This window comes from Erinaceus europaeus, chromosome 2 (genome assembly GCF_950295315.1).
Source record: "Erinaceus europaeus chromosome 2, mEriEur2.1, whole genome shotgun sequence".
Taxonomy (NCBI): domain Eukaryota; kingdom Metazoa; phylum Chordata; class Mammalia; order Eulipotyphla; family Erinaceidae; genus Erinaceus; species Erinaceus europaeus.
In genome coordinates this window covers 153,709,102-153,725,137 of record NC_080163.1, presented here as the reverse complement: position 1 = coordinate 153,725,137, position 16,036 = coordinate 153,709,102, and the positions used below count along the sequence as shown (strand labels likewise).

At 48.9% G+C, this 16,036-nt stretch overlaps 2 protein-coding genes across 5 annotated transcripts in view; one reads left to right on the top strand and one right to left on the bottom strand.

Annotated features, from left to right (window-relative positions):
* CES1 (carboxylesterase 1) overlaps window positions 1-16,036 on the bottom strand; it is a 561,489-nt gene that overhangs the window by 485,956 nt on the left and 59,497 nt on the right. The gene's annotated exons all lie outside the window — the stretch shown is intronic.
* The window catches only part of SLC6A2 (solute carrier family 6 member 2), a 57,032-nt gene that overhangs the window by 36,773 nt on the left and 4,223 nt on the right, over window positions 1-16,036 (top strand). For all 4 annotated transcript variants that reach the window (XM_060185528.1, XM_060185527.1, XM_060185526.1 and 1 more), the window contains 9 exons: window positions 3,016-3,150; window positions 4,026-4,129; window positions 5,877-6,001; window positions 7,527-7,639; window positions 9,104-9,232; window positions 10,170-10,269; window positions 12,648-12,748; window positions 13,310-13,477; window positions 15,649-15,720. In XM_060185528.1, coding sequence (XP_060041511.1) covers window positions 3,016-3,150; window positions 4,026-4,129; window positions 5,877-6,001; window positions 7,527-7,639; window positions 9,104-9,232; window positions 10,170-10,269; window positions 12,648-12,748; window positions 13,310-13,477; window positions 15,649-15,720 — 1,047 coding nt within the window. The remainder of the gene's footprint in view (window positions 1-3,015; window positions 3,151-4,025; window positions 4,130-5,876; window positions 6,002-7,526; window positions 7,640-9,103; window positions 9,233-10,169; window positions 10,270-12,647; window positions 12,749-13,309; window positions 13,478-15,648; window positions 15,721-16,036) is intronic.

Here is a 16,036-nt window from a genome sequence, read left to right as displayed (position 1 = left end):
TTGCAAAGACTACCCCACAGAACAATAAAGTGACGGAGAAATGTCGTTAGAGTTCGGGGCTCTAGTAGGCCAGGCTAGCTTCGCAGCGGTAGACAGAGACTCACGGACACATGGCTGGGCAGAGAAGTTGTATTTCTTTACTCAGGAGCAAAGATTCAAAAACTAACCTAAACTAATCACCACACAGATCTGTCCTGCATCCTTCTCCTCCTGCGGCAGTGGTGGGGACTCAGGAAGTCTGTAGGGTAGGGGGCAGGGAGAAGGGGAAGCGCGAAACTAGCAGGGGCTAAACCACAATCTCCCGGGGGGAGGGGGTGAGACCAAATCATTGTGAAGCATAGCAACAATTCACCCTTTTATTTTTAACTAAATGACCGTAGTATCAGGAGTGTGGGGTGAACAGAAACCTATATCGTACAGTCATTTTCAAAAATGAAACTGGCACAAACATGGAGGAACATGTAAGCGAGCAACAAGAACCAGTGTGCTGCCAAGGGAAGGCCTGAGGGGGCCATTTTTGCCTCTGTGGGCAAGACTTTATCAGCTAAAAAAACGTTTCCTGCCTCTGGGGGCTTCTTTTGCCTCTGGGGGGTATTACTTGTCTCGACGGGCATTACCTAGCATGGGGGCAGGGGTATGGCCTAGAGTCTCAAGGCAGCTGGCTGCAGTCAGTCTTTGAGAAACCCAGCAGCATAAAGGGAAGCTGCTAGTTTTGTGCAAAGTGTCCAAGAGGTGTATACCAGTGAGTCCGATAGAAGTGCCAGTCCAAAGCAGATGTCCACCGAAGAATTGCCGGGGGGTGAATGTTGTACGTCTGTCTCTTTTTTTTTCTTTCTGTGGGCATTACCTAGCCATATACACAAATACACAAATGCGCAAACACATATTCACACACACACACACACACACACACACACACACACACACACTATTAAGATGAAGAAAGGCCATCAGGAGGCTGAGCAGTAGTGTACCTGGTTAAGCACATATAGTATGAAGCACAAGGACCTGTATAAGGATCCTGGTTCAAGGCCCCAGCTCCCTGCCCGTGGGGGGATGCTTCATTAACAGTGAAGCAAGTCTTCAGGTGTTTGTATTTCTTCCCCCCTCTCTATCTTCTCCTTCTCTTGCAATTTCTGTCTTACCCAATAAAAAATGGGGAAAAAAATGGCCACCAGGAGCAGTGGATTAATAGTGCTGGCATCAAGCTCCAGCAATAAGCCTAGAGGAAAAGAAAAAAGGAAAAGAAAAGAAAGCCTATGCAAAGGGAACTGTGTGGGAAGAGTAAAAGTTGAAGATAAACAACCAGATTCTGTCATCAGGAAGTCTATCAGAGTCCAGTTAATCAAAGATAGTCTAAAAAGTCACAACCTTCCACCAAAGTGATAGATTCTGGGGTGGGTGGGGGGAGAGTACAGATCCTGGAAAAGGATGTCAGAGGACCTAGTGGGGGTTGTATTGTTATGTGAAAAACTGAGAAATGTTATGCATGTATAAACTATTGTATTTACTGTCAAATATAAAACATTAATCCCCCAAATAAGGGGAAAATCATTTTTCTTAAAACAAAAAAAAGGCACAACCTTTGTACCAAATGCTGGTTACTTGAATTTTATTGAGGAAATTTCTGATAGTGCTGAAAAAATAGCTCACCTGGATAGTGTGCCTGCTTTGCTATGCATTCAACGCAGGTTTGAGCCCAGTTCCTACCACACTGGATACTGGAGAATGAATTGGTGCTACAGTGTCTTTCCCTCTATTGCTGCCTAGCTTCTGTCATTCTTAATTTTTTTAAAAAAATTATTATTGGATAGAGACAGAGAGAAATTGAGAGAGGTGGCGCAGATAGTAAATGAAACAGACAAAGAGACACCTGCAGCCCTTCTCCACCACTCATGAAGCTTTCCCCCAGCAGGTGGAGAACAGGGGCTTGAACCAGCATCCTGGCACTTAGCCAGGTGTGTGCTTAACCAGGTACACCACTGCCTGGTCCCTCAGCTTCTCTCATTCTATGTAAAAAGGTCAGCCCTGGGCAGTGAAGTACTGGTAGTGAAGTACTGATAAATAAATAAATAAATGCAAAAGGAAATGAAAAGAAAGTGGAGATATCTGGTTGCTGGATTTGGCTGCAAAGATCATGCAGTTGGTGACATTCCGAGTGTCTATTTTCAGGTTGTCATAGTAGCCAGTGTCTGTCTCCCTTTTGGCCTCTATAAAAGCCAGAAGGAGGGGCCAGGTGGTGTTGTACCTGGTTGAGCACACATGCAACAATGTGTAAGGACTCAGGTTCAAGCCCCTGGACCCCACCTGCAGGAGAGAAGCTTTGTGAGTGGTGAAGCAGGGCTGCAGGTGTCTCTCTGTTTCTCTCCCTCTCCCTCTTCCTCTCAATTTCTGTCTAAATTTATCAAATAATTAAATAAAGTTAAAAATAAAACAAAGATAAAAGCCAGAAGGAAATATCAAGAAAATGCATTTTGATGGTGAAACCATAATGGTAATAAGAAGGAGGAGGAGAAGGAGGAGGAGGAGGAGGAGGAGGAGGAGGAGGAAGAGGAGGAGGAGAAGGAGAAGAAGGAGGAGATGATGATGATGGTGATGATGATGATGATGGTGATGATGATGATGATGATGATGATGATGATGATGATGGAGAATGACCGGAGATTCTGCTTCTGACCCAGTCATTTCCTCTTTGGATAGTGAGCTCAGGAAGATGTCCTTGAGTGAGGGCAAGGGGTGGGAGGATAAGGCAGGTGTGCTTCTACCTGGAGCAGTGGAAGTCACTTAGAGAGGAGGAGACCTCAGTGCTCTTCTCTTTGTCCTGCTGCTGTAGCTTCAAAGGCAGCACTGCTCCCAGTGCAACTGATTATCCTGTCCCCCTCCAAGTTGTTCTGGGGAGTCTGCCCAGGATCCTATCTTAGAATGAGCTGGTGATAGGCACACAATATGAAAGTTTGGGAGGGCCAGCCTGCCACCTGCACCCTGACTCACTTCACGTGTGCTTGTCCCCGGCAGGTGGTATGGATCACGGCCACGCTGCCTTACCTGGTACTGTTTGTGCTCTTGGTCCATGGTGTCACACTGCCTGGCGCCTCCAGTGGCATCAACGCCTACCTGCACATTGACTTCTACAGGCTCAGAGAGGCCACGGTCAGTACCTGGGGCCCATTCAGCCATGGGCCAGGGTGCAGGGAGGATTCCTGGGAGAGAAATGGAAAACGCAGTCCCAGCTCAGCCACACAATTGCTGTGTGGCCTGAAGTGGAATCCGTCCTCTCTGGACTGCAGCTTCTTGTCTGACAGGTGCCTATTTGATTTGCGCCTTGTGGTACCCATGAGTCCTCCCAGCTCTGTGGGTCTGGGATACTGTCACTCCTTTTAGTGACCTTTGCCAGCAATCTCACAGATCCAAACAACAACTCTTAGTCTGGGTGGGCGAATGAGTAATCATCCCCACTCTATGTATGAGGAGGCTGAGCTCAAGAGAGGTGAAAGCAGACAGACCAGACCAGGAGATAGAAAGTTTGCACAGGGACTTAGGCCTCTCCTCTCCCTAGCCATATGCTCCTAAAACACAAAAGACAGAACTCATTAACTTTTCTGGTCTCTAAGGTGTCATCATCATCTGCTGACTGGCAGAAGCTACTGAGCTAGTTCTGACCCTTCCCCTTTGCTCCATCCACTTTCCAGCCTAAGACATTTCTTTTCTTTGAAAATCAGGCCATCAAACTGAGTCAGCGAGTTCATCTAGGGTGAGCCCACTCATGACCACCCATGGTCAGGAGACAGCAGAGAGACCTCAGCTTCTTTCCAGAGTTATTTTGTACAAGCTGTTGGAGACAGCAGACAGGAGGCACATGGCTGCCCATCTCTGATTAGACGTCATTTTCTTGGTCTCAGTATCTGTGGGACTTCCCAGTCCCCCACCCCCCCCGCCCCACCACCACTGCTACCCGCTACCCCAACCCGAGCAGTGTCATCATCTTATGCTATTCTCTGTCCCCTGCCTGCATCTGTTCATTTCAGGTGTGGATTGATGCTGCCACTCAGATCTTTTTTTCCCTGGGGGCTGGATTTGGCGTCTTGATTGCTTTTGCCAGTTACAACGAATTTGACAACAACTGCTACAGGTAAGATCATCTCAGGGATCTGCAAAGCCCCAAATCATGGGGACTGCTACCCTCGTAGGAGTAGTGAAGGGCTCTGGTCTGGGTAAATCAAATCTTCCTAATCTAGTTCTTCTGTGAAACAAGGCAGAGTGGTCCATCCTGGGCATTTTAGGAACTCTGCCATGGCCAGGGGTGTCTCAATGAACATGTTTCAATTTAGAACACGGACTAGGTACAGATAGCTGGGACAGAGGTATATCGTGATTCTCAGGGTGGTCTTCCCACCCAATGCCTAGGTTTGCAGAGGTAGGATATTCTGGCCAGATGTGAAGGTCTGGCACTGTGAGAGCTAAGATTTCAGAATAGACTCAAAGTCTGCATGGACAGTAGTGTCAGAAGACCAATGTGCTAACAAGGTGTGTGTGTGTGTGTGTGTGTGTGTGTGTGTGTGTGTGTGTGTGTGTGTGTGTGTGTGTACTCAGGGACCCATTCATGTGCAATAGTACTCAGCCACCTCCCAGCTCTATTTTTTATATTTTTATTGAGAAAGAAAGAAAGAAAGAAAGAAAGAAAGAAAGAAAGAAAGAAAGAAAGAAAGAAAGAAAAAAAAAGGGAGAAATGGATAGGAGAGACCTCACTGCATCTCCACCATCCTTGGGGCTCCCTCCCCCTGGTGCTGTCCATGCTACTTCCATATGGTTTCAGGGCTCCACCTGAGGGCCTCAAGCAGGGTAAAACAAGCTTTCTACCTGGTGAGCTATCTCCTGGCTGCCCTGATAAACACTGAATTCCCCATTGTACATTTGAGGCTGCAGGGACTTCAGATTTAGGCGCAAATTGGACCTTATGCATCACTCACTATCAAAGGTTCAAGGTAGAATCATAAGCTCTCTGGTTGAAGAGTGAGTACAGTGAATATGTGCCAGCAGGCAGGCTAGAAACATGGAGGGTCAATCCTCTGCTGGGGATCACGGAGAACATGGAGGTGAATTTGAGGGTGATTAGAGCATGCTTGGGGTGGTGAGGCATGGGGATAGATAGAGTGTCTGTTGGGACCAGCACAACCAAAGACAGATTTTTTTTTTGTAATTTATTTATTTATTTTCCCTTTTGTTGCCCTTGTTGTTTTTTGTTGTTGTAGTAGTTATTATTGTGGTTGTTATTGATGTCGTTGTTGTTGGGTAGGACAAAGAGAAATCAAAAGAGGAGGGGAAGGCAGAGAGGGGGAGAGAAAGACAGACACCTGCAGACCTGCTTCACCGCCTGTGAAGTGACTCCTCTGTAGGTGGGGTGGGGAGCCAGGGGCTCGAACTGGGATACTTGCGCTTCGCACCACCTGTGCTTAACCTGCTGCTGCACTACCACCGGACTCCCAGATAGAGGTATTTGTATGTGGCTGTTTGTGGACCCTGCAGCTGGAGACTCCTGGAAATTATGTCTAGAAGGGAAGTTGGGTCACCATAGCAAAACTCTTGAATGTTGGGATGTTGAAGCCAAGAGGAACATAGGAACGTCCATAGAGGAAAGAAGCTGGTGACTCAGTTTCCTAATCAGAGTTCAGCACCAGGCTCTTATAGCAGAGTGTTTCATCAGGGTGTTCAGCCTGCTTCCTGCACCTGCAGGTACTGACCCAGTGATGGTGGGGGTGCTGGGGACCCTAAGGAAGCAAGAAACAAGGGGGCAGAGCTGAAGCTGCAGGCGCCATAGGAGGTGCCTGGGAAGGGTTGGGAGGGTCAGGCAACAGGTCCTCACAGCGCTTCTCCCCCAGAGATGCCCTGCTCACCAGCACCATCAACTGCGTCACCAGCTTCATCTCAGGCTTTGCCATCTTCTCCATCCTCGGCTACATGGCCCACGAGCACAAGGTCAACATTGAGGATGTGGCCACTGAAGGTTGGTGTGAGGAGGAGGAGTCTACAGGGACACCCCAGCTTCTCCTGGATCTGGGGCATAGAGTGGGGCTGACAGAGTTCCTGTGATTTCCACTGGATAGACTTGCTGAGGCTGCAGTGGGCCTGGCGGGTAGGACCTCCCCTGAGTCAGGCTGTGCTGTGCTGTGCTGTGCTGTGTGGGACAGAGTTTGGAGCAGCCTGCCGGGACCAGCCCTGTGCTGAGCATGTGCTATCTCATCATTTGTTCTCACAGTGCTCAGAGGCTGGTGTTCACAGACTTTCTTTAAAGATGGGAAAGCTGATCCCCAGCCAAGTGTGAAGAGTCCAGTACTGGCTGCCTAGCATAGACATTCAAGCCCCTATCAAGTGGATTCAGTCCTGTGTCCTCCCCTGCTGTTTTCCATATGTGTTTTCTCTCGTTTTGTCCCTCTCTCTCTTTCTCTCTCTCTATATATCTTTCTCTCCTTTTTTCCCCTCCTTGCTTGCTTCCTTTATTTCTCTTACTCTATTTCTTTTCCCCTTCCTTCCCTCCCCCTTTATCCCTCCCTTCTTTCTTTTACCCCTTCCCCTTCCTCCCTCCCTCCCTCCCTCCCTTCCTTCCTTCCTTCCTTCCTATGTCTCTCCTTCCTTCCTTCTATTCCCTTTCCCCTTATGTATCTCCTTCTCTTCCTTCTTTTCCTCCCATCACCCCTAATCTTTCTTCTTCTTCCCTTCCTCTTTCTCTTTCCCTTAATTCATTCCTTATTGCCTTTTTCTTTCTTTCTTCTCACTTTTCCTTATTTCCTCTACCAAATCACACTGCTTGACTCTGGCCAGTGATGTTGCCTGGGATTGATCCTGGGACCCTCTGAGTCCTGGGCAAGGAATGGAATTATATAAACATTGCACAACCCCCCGATCCCTTTCTACCTTATTAATCTGCTGCCGGGGGTTCATGCAGGCCCTCACATGTGTGAGGCATGTGCTCTGCTGCTGGGCCATGTCCCCAGACTGAGTTATTCCATTTTATCCATTTATTTCTGGAGGAGAGAGCAAAACACTGCCCTGCCATCCATAGGGTTTTACTTGTTTTGCTTTTGTTACTCTCATGCAGAGTCAGAGATGGGAACCTAGGGCTCTACACATACAAAGCTCATGGTCCACCTCTGAGTCACCTCCCCAGCTCCTGCGTTCTTTATTCAAATAGTGAGAGAGGCTGATGCCCAGGGAGGCACTGTCTTCAGTGCTCTGGGTACATACTGGGTAGTAAAGAGGACTGAGCAGGGGGTGGGATTGGTAGCAGATAGAGTGGAGCTGTCCAGCCTCTGCTCTGTTTGAGGTCATCCTCCTGGGGGTACAAGTGCTACAAGCTGGCCACAGCTTCATCTGAGCTCCTCAGTCACATGATTTTCTCTGTCCACGTACAGCTGACCAAATGCCACAGGGCGGGGCCTGGCTGGGCTGGTTAGTTCTCAGAAAGCTCCGCCACCACCTGAAGCCAGACCAACAGTCCCAGCTGCTGCTGATGTCCTTGATGTTCCTTGCAGGAGCTGGCCTGGTCTTCATCCTGTACCCAGAAGCCATCTCTACCTTGTCAGGGTCCACCTTCTGGGCTGTGGTGTTCTTCATCATGCTCCTGGCCTTGGGGATTGACAGCTCAGTGAGTGACCTGCTCAAAGTTTGCCTCCTCACCCCCCTCTCTGCCACAAGGCCTGATGCCCTCTCTCTTTCTCTGATGCCCTCTCTCTCTCTCTCTCTCACACACACACACACACACACACACACACCTCAGCTTCCTATCACCAGAACCCCTGGTGAGTAGTTATTTTAATAATGCACTTTTTCAGTGCATAGAAGGAAGGAAGTTCTCACTTAGAAAAGGTCCCAACCAAGAACTAGGCGAGACCCACCCATTGGCATCACGGAAATCCACAGGAAGAGTGACCAACTGGTAAGCCTGCCTCTTACAGTTGTCTCTTGCAGATAGGGAAAATGAATTCAGACGGTGTAGACAGAAAACTCTTATTCACTATTCAAGCATTCTTCCCATTCTAGCCCAACAGCAACAACCAACAACATTGCTTTAAGCTTCCTTGCTTCCTTAGAACCTCTTATTTCACCTAAATATAAGATTAGATTTACTGATCTCTTTTCAAAAACATTTTTACTTATTTATTATTAGGTAGAGATGGAAATTGAGAGGAGAGGGAGAGAGGCAGAGAGACATCTGCAGCACTACTTGTAAAGCTTTCCCCCTGCAGGTCGGGACTGGGGGCTTGAACCTGGGTCCTTGCACACTGTAGTGTGAGTACTTAACTAGCTTTGCCACCATTTGGCCTGACCCCTGATTTACTTTTCTCTTTCTATTGTCATATCTTCTTTTATATGACTCATGGAACTTTGCAAGAAGTCTCCAGGCAAGTCTGTCAGATAAGTTTCCTTTTCCTTTCCTTTGGTGGATCTGCTCAGGGCAGTGAGTTCAAAAGTAATCTGACTTAGGTCCTAGGGAAAGCACCTTGCTATTTGCCCAGCGAAGAGGAGGCAGACCTTCCGCAGAGTGAGGTAGCATGTGCACTTCTTACCTGCCTCTCCAAGGCATGGAGATCTAAATAAACACACACCTACTATTCAGATGAGGTGAGGGTGGCAACAGGAAGGGTATGTTTGCTAATCCTCTGAGGTTCAAGACGCAGTCAGACTCTTACAAGACTAGAGTTGAGGTGACTGCATTGACTGATAATTAGAAAGACAGAATGAAAGAAAAGAAAGACAGCTAAAATCCTTGTCAGAATTGATTACTGGAGGTTCTCTGACTAGAAAGTCTTCCAGAATGTTCTAATTCACATGCAACTACATCACAGGGTTAGCTAGACATTTTGTCCTTTTGGGTCTATTAGAGGCGCCCCCTCAGGCTGAGTGAGGGGCAAGAGATGGATATTGACAAGGGAAGGCAGGACCTGAGGCCTCACTCTCTCACATGGTATTGTTTGACTGAGAAGGGGCTGAGGTGGGTGAAGGCAGAAATGCTTTTGGAGCCATGAGCCTCAGGCTAAAAGAAGCACCAGGGACCCAGAGCCTGAGACTGGGCTTCACTCCACACCCTGCCCTTCCTGGTTCACCCCAGATGGGAGGCATGGAGGCGGTCATCACTGGCCTGGCGGACGACTTCCAGGTCCTGAAGCGACACCGGAAACTCTTCACCTTTGGGGTGACCACTGGCACCTTCTTTCTGGCCCTATTCTGCATAACCAAGGTGAGGGGGGACTGGTTGGGGTAATCTACAATTTGAGAACTTGGGAGGGCTGCATTTCTTTCTTAGATATTTTTATTGTAGTGATTTAACAATCATAAGATCGTTAAATTATGAAATTTCAGGGACAGCATTTCACACCCATATATACAACTCACTGCAATGCTGACACTTGCAGCCTTGGAGCTGGGGTGGAGGTGTGGGGGGAAGTTAGGGGGAGTCAGGGCAGGACTCCACACCCACAGCCCCGGGGCTGGCTCCCCCCACTTGCACCCACTGTCTCTTCCACACCTGAGTCTGACAATGTCCTAGAGGCCTATTCTGCTACCTGCTGATTTGAGGAGCAACCAAGAGTTTCTTGGAAAATGCACCTCATTTTTCTTCCTTTTTAAAGGGTTTTTTTTTTTTTGCTTCTTGATAGTTTATTTTGTTATTTATTTTTAATGAAAGAGCAATACAGCGAGAGTGAGAGAGATTGCGCACTGCTCAGCTCTGGCTTTTGGTGGTGTTGGGGATTGAACCTGGGAGCTTGGAGCTTCTGGCATGGAAGTGTTTTGCATCACCTTTATGCTATCTTCTGAGCTCTGTACCTTATTTTTTACTGGCTAAAACATCCATCCTTAGAATGACTCCTTTTCAGTTTACCTTAATTTTGTTTTGTTTTGCTTTGACCAAAGCACCACTCCATTCTGGCTATTGGCTGCGCCAGGATCAAATTCAGGACCTCGCACACTCCAGTCTTGTGTGCTACTGCTGTGTTCTCTCCCCACTCCAAGCCTTTATCAGAGTGTAAATATGTCAGATCGACCCAATAGCATCACAGCAGTGACACCTGTGTTCTCAGGCTTCTGAGCCGGGGGGGGGGGGGGGGGGGGAGGTAAGATTTGCTGATAGTAGTCACAGCTGTCTGCAGTGAAGGCTTTCTCTGTCCCTGTCCCAGGGTGGAATATATGTGCTGACACTGCTGGACACCTTTGCAGCGGGGACCTCCATCCTGTTTGCTGTGCTCATGGAAGCCATAGGGGTCTCCTGGTTCTATGGTGAGTGCTGTGCCTGGAGGGGGCAGGGCCCCAGTGCTTCTGAAGGAGCTGCAAAGGGGGCTTTCCATTTCTTGAGCTTCCAAAAACTGACTCCAGAATTAAGCAATTATCTTATGGGGAATAGCTCTCCCAATGCTCAATTCTTCATCTTTGGAAAAACTCCCTTTATTGGGAGGTTGAGAAGATGTCCCCAAGGCACAACAAATGCCAACTTTTAATGAAAGACTTAGAGGGGTGACAAGATACCTCACCTGGACATGTTCCCTCTTTGTCATGTTCTCTCTCTCACTCTCTCTCTCTCTCTCTCCCTTTCTCCTTCCCTCCCACCCACTTCTCTCTCTTCTCTTTCCATTTCTCCTCTCTCCTCTTTCTCCTCTCTTTCCTCGCTCTCTCACTATCTGAGAAAGTTAGCCTGGAGTGGTGAAACCTTGATGACAACATAAAAGAGAAACTCAAGTGAGCTGCGGACACATTCTTCTCTCTAGAGCAGAATTGTCAGACTTGGCAAAGAAAACACAGAATGTCCTAGTAAACTTGAATTTCAGACAAACAAAGACATATCATTTGGGGACATTTTATGTGTCCCGAATAATGTATGGGGAACACTTGAACTCAGTTGTTTCTTATGGCTTATCTGAAATTCAGTTGTCACTGTATGTCCTGTAATTCTCCCATCAGATTTAGAGCTGTGACAGAGAGCATGTTACTAGGCATCCAGTTTATGCCATTGTGTCTTCCTTCTCATGTCACGTCAGTGTTAATTCTGTTCTCTAGTCTTTTCCATGTACCAAAGATTTCCACGTGAGTCTGGGTTCTTCAACCAGATTGAGCTCAGGGAAAGCCCTGCATATTGGCAGGGTGTCAATAAAGGGGAGTCATCTCTAGCCCTCTGGGAGATACAGAGGCTGAATAAACAATCAGACAGATTGATAAAGAGCCATTAAGTTTATTGATAGCATGCACACTTCTCACCCACCAGGGAGATCCTGCGTGGTTGAGGAGCCCACCTGTGTGGCTTCAGGTATTAGCTTACGAGTCTTAGCTAAGAACATCTTTGCTGAGGACATCAAGGGAAAGGCCACTTAGGGAGCTCACCAAAGGTGCCACAGGTATGCAGACTGCTTCTTCCACTGAAAGGCTGAGGAGCCTAGATTAGGTCTTCCCTGATACAGTGGGGGTGGTGGAAGTGGGGAAATAGCTTCAAAGAGAGAGACATTTCTGTGAATATAGCTTGAAGGGGGGTCGGGTGGTAGCACAGCGGGTTAAGTACATGTGGCACAAAGCACTAGGACCAGAGAAAGGATCCCAGTTCGAGCCCCTGGCTCCCCACCTGCAAGGGAGTACTTTTATGAGTGGTGAGGCAGGTCTGCAGGTATCTATCTCTCTCCTCCTCTCTGTCTTCCCCTCCTTTCTCAATTTCCCTCTGTCCTACCCAACAACAACAACAACATCAATAACAACAACAATAATAACCAATAATAAAAACAAAAGGGAAAAAATAGCCTCCAGGAACAGTGGATTTGTGGTGCAGGTACTGAGCCCCAGCAATAACCCTGGAGGCAAAAAAAAAAAAATAGCTTGAAGGTTCCTCATGAACTTAACCTTTGGCCAGAGATGTTCTGTTGCAGCAGATTTTTTTTTTCTTCCCTATAGCACAGGGTCATCATTGTTTTAAGAGAGAATGAGTGTGTACCAGGCAGCGGCAAACCTGATAGAACACACACACATTACCATGTGTACGGACCTGGGTTCAAGCCCCCAGTACTCAGCTGCAGGGGAGCTTCACAAGAGAAGCAGAGCTGCAGGTGTCTCTCCTTTACTCTCCTATCTCCTTCTTCCCTCTCAGTTTCTGTGTCAAAGAAAGAGGGAGACAGAAGAAGAAAGGATGAAAGGGAGGGAGAGAATGTGGGAGGAAGGGGGAGGAAGGGAGGAAGGAAGGAAGGAAGGAGGAAGGAAGGAAGGAAGGAAGGAAGGAAGGAAGGAAGGAAGGAAGGAAGGAAGGATTCATTGTGTTAGCACCCAATCTCAGTGATAACCCTGGTTATCAGCATCAGAAGCAGCAGTAGCAGGAACAGCTGCAGTAAAATAATATAACAATAATGAAAAGACGAGCAAGGGGAAAGAGAGGGACTTGGAGATGGCCGTCCTTGCAGTGTGACCTCTCCCCTCACCTTCTCCAGTCTCTGGTCTCCCTCTGGAAGCTAAATGAAGGGGGTGGGGCAGCACACAGAGGTTAATCTCTCCTTTGTGTTCTTCCTGTTGTACTGAGCCAATCAAAACACAATGTCTCATTGTCTCATTTCCCTGCCTGCTCTCCACCTGCTGCATTCCCGATGGGGGCCAGCAGGGGGCGGTGACAGGCCTCCCTGTGTGCACAGGTGTGGACAGGTTCAGCAATGACATCCACCAGATGATGGGATTCAAGCCCGGCCTGTACTGGAGACTGTGCTGGAAGTTTGTCAGCCCTGCTTTCCTCCTGGTGCGTAGTGCGTGATGAGGGTGGTGGTGGTGGTGGTGGTGGTGGTGGTGGTGGTGGTGGTGTGTGTGTGTGTGTGTGTGTGTGTGTGTGTGTGTGTGTGTGTGTGTGTTGGGGTGGGGGGGCTGTGTCTAGGGTGGGGTGGAGTGGGCATGTGTGCTTCTTAGGGGAGAAGGTTCTGGAATGCAGAGCCCAGCCCGGGTCATGAAGACAGGTTGCTTGGAGGTCTCCCTGGGAGGGAGGGGACTGTGTGCCACCATTCAGCCTAGCTTTAAGGCTGAATTCATTCTCTTCCTTTTCTTATTTCTTCTGTCATTATTTCCTCTGCTATCCCTCTTGAAACCTTTCCCCTTTCTTTCCTCATCTTCTCCTTCTCTCTCTGTCTGTCTCTGTCTCTGTCTCTGTCTCTCTCTCTCTCTCTCTCTTCCCTTCCTTATTTTCTCTGCTCCCAATACTCTTAATTCTCTCACTGATGCTCTGACCTCTCTCTGCTGCTCTCCCTCTCTCCCACCTCCTTCCCTCTTCCCTCTTCTCTCTCCCCACTCCCTGTCTGTCTCCCCCCAGTTTGTGGTGGTGGTGAGCATCATCAACTTCAAGCCCCTCACCTACGATGACTACGTCTTCCCACCCTGGGCCAACTGGGTCGGGTGGGGCGTTGCGCTCTCGTCCATGGCCCTGGTGCCCACCTACGTGGTCTACAAGCTCCTCAGCACACCGGGCTCCCTTTGGGAGGTAAGCTGGGGGCAGACTTGGCCAGGAGGGGCATTCTGAGTCATTCCTGTCGGGGGGGGGTGGGGGTTGGAGGGGAGAAATGACAGAAGGACATGGGACCCTGGAGTCAGGGAAAACCACAAGGATGGTCAAGGGGATAAATGGGGGAATAAATTGCGCCTAGGTTTTCACATTGGTGATCTGAGGATAATCCTATCTCCCCCGAAAGGAAAGGGGTGTGATTAGCACCACCCTTGTCATCTGTCCTAATGGCAATACACAGTCCTCCTCTGCTCCTGTGTGTGTATGTATGTGTGTTTTAATTTTTTAAAATTATCTTTATTTATTTATTGGGTAGAAACAGCCAGAGATCAAGAGGAAAATGGGAGATAGAAAGGGAGAGAGACAGAGAAGCACCACTGCTTCCCCACTTGTGAAGCTTTACTTTGCAGGTGGGGACTGAGGCTTGAACTTGGGTCCTTCCGCATTGTAACATGTGTGCTCAACCAGGTGTGCCACCACCCAGCCCCCAGTTCTGTGGGTTTTATGTGAGGTGACATCCTGGCCTCAAGTCCTCCAGAGGGTGACCCAGGCAAGCTGCCTTCATGGGGTCTGCTCTCCCCTCTCTTTTTCTCAAGTTTGCTGTATCCCCAGATCTCCCAAGCTCCCTGTGACCTGGTCATCTTCACTTTTAGCTACGTTTTCCCTGAAGCTGGTCAGCTTAAACCGGAGTTTTCCAACACATATTTTCACCGTTCTCCCTGATGTATAGTGCATATGTCTGTCCAGGGGTACCCTTTACTTTGACATTAGCTCTGCTATTTGAGGGTTGTTAAAACACCCTCCCCCCCCCCCATCACTGCTGTGGCTTTGACCCTCTAGGTTGACTTTTTCAGATGGTAAGAGAGTGTGTGTGAGAGAGAGAAGAGAGAAGCAGAGATACCACAGCACCAACCCTCCTCCCCCCTGCCCAGTGCCATAGGACTCACACATGGTGTACTAGGGGCTCAAACCTGGGTCAAGCACATGGTGAAGCAGGCACCTTCCCACATGACCTATCTCAGCCAGCCTTAGAATGCTCTCTCTTTTAGAAATCAAAGATTTGTTTCCCCCCTAGATCTCTTAATTTTGCTAGATAAGATTGTATTCCTATTGTCACTTAGCTCACAGATAACTACCGAGATCCCCCCGTATCAGGACTCTTGCTGGGGTTCAGTGATGGACTGACTCCACCTTTCTCAATGGCCTTTTTTTAAAAAAAAATAATAAATGGTCAGAGATAGAACAAGAGAGACTGGGAAAAGGAGAGATATTGATGGCACTGTTCCATTACTTGTGAAGCTTCCTCTGTAGGTGGGGGTAGGGGGCTTGAACCTGGGTCCTTGTGAATGGTGACATGTACTCTGTCAAGTGAGCCACAAACTGGCCCCATCTTCTGAGAATTTTAATGTGTCACTGGCACTTCCTGCCTAGTGGAGTCCATTTACTCTTCAGCTCAAAAATAGGCTGACAAGTGGGGACAGAAGGGAATGAACCACACCAAAAACTTAGGATCTCAACCGGGGCTGTGTCACCTCCCCCCGAGCCCCAGTTCTGGTGACACGTCCCCTGTCCTGGGAACCCTGGTGACCAGAGGCCTCTGAGTCACTGAGAGCATTGAAAGCATCTGTGTCTCTGACAGATTCTCTGGCCCGGTCTGGAACCCAGGCCCTGATTTGAGGTCTTTGCTCTTTATACTTGGGAACTAGGAAGGTCTCTCCATCTAGTGATCAGTATCTGTACCCTAGGGGACCTTCCCAGATCTCCAGGCAGGGCCCCAGCCCAGCTCTGAACTTCTCTGCTGCAGTTCCTCCAGTCCTGGTATGAAAAGCCATCTGCTTGCTGCTCTGTTCTGTGCTGGTACCTTCCATGAGCCAGAAGCTCCCACCTAGGCAGATGTAGCCCAGGTCTCCTTCTCTTCTGGGTGTTGGGGTCCAGCCCAAAGTTTAGCCACAAGACACGGTCATGAGGGGACTGGAGGTGGCTTGAGATGAGCCGGCCATCCCAGCAGACATGGGTGAGGAGTGCACACAGGACCTTGAGATGTCTCCATGGAATGTCAGGGTCACACAGCAGGCACCCCTTATTTGGGGTTGTCTGCTGGATGTCGCTGGGACTGGCTGAGACCCCGCCTCTTGTCTGTGCCCTCGCAGAGACTGGCCTATGGCGTCACACCAGAGAACGAGCATCACCTGGTGGCCCAGCGGGATGTCAGGCAGTTCCAGGTGGGTAGACCCCAGTGTTTTCCAGGTAGGTCCATGGGGTCTGCCACTCACTGTCCTATAGTGTGAATGAGGCCCAACACAGGGCCACCCAGAGAGCCAGGGGCTGCAATGGGGGGAGGGGGTGGGAACAAGAGCATCATCAGAGATGGAGGAGAGAAGCCTCAGGCTTTCTGGCAGCTTCCACCACCCCTCTGATCCCGGGACACTGAGGACCCAAACTCTCCCACACTCAGCTCCACCTTTATGACTTGTTACCACGGCAGGTATGTCACTAGAATAGGCGAAGGACTTCTTACTGAAAAAGAAACTGCAATTC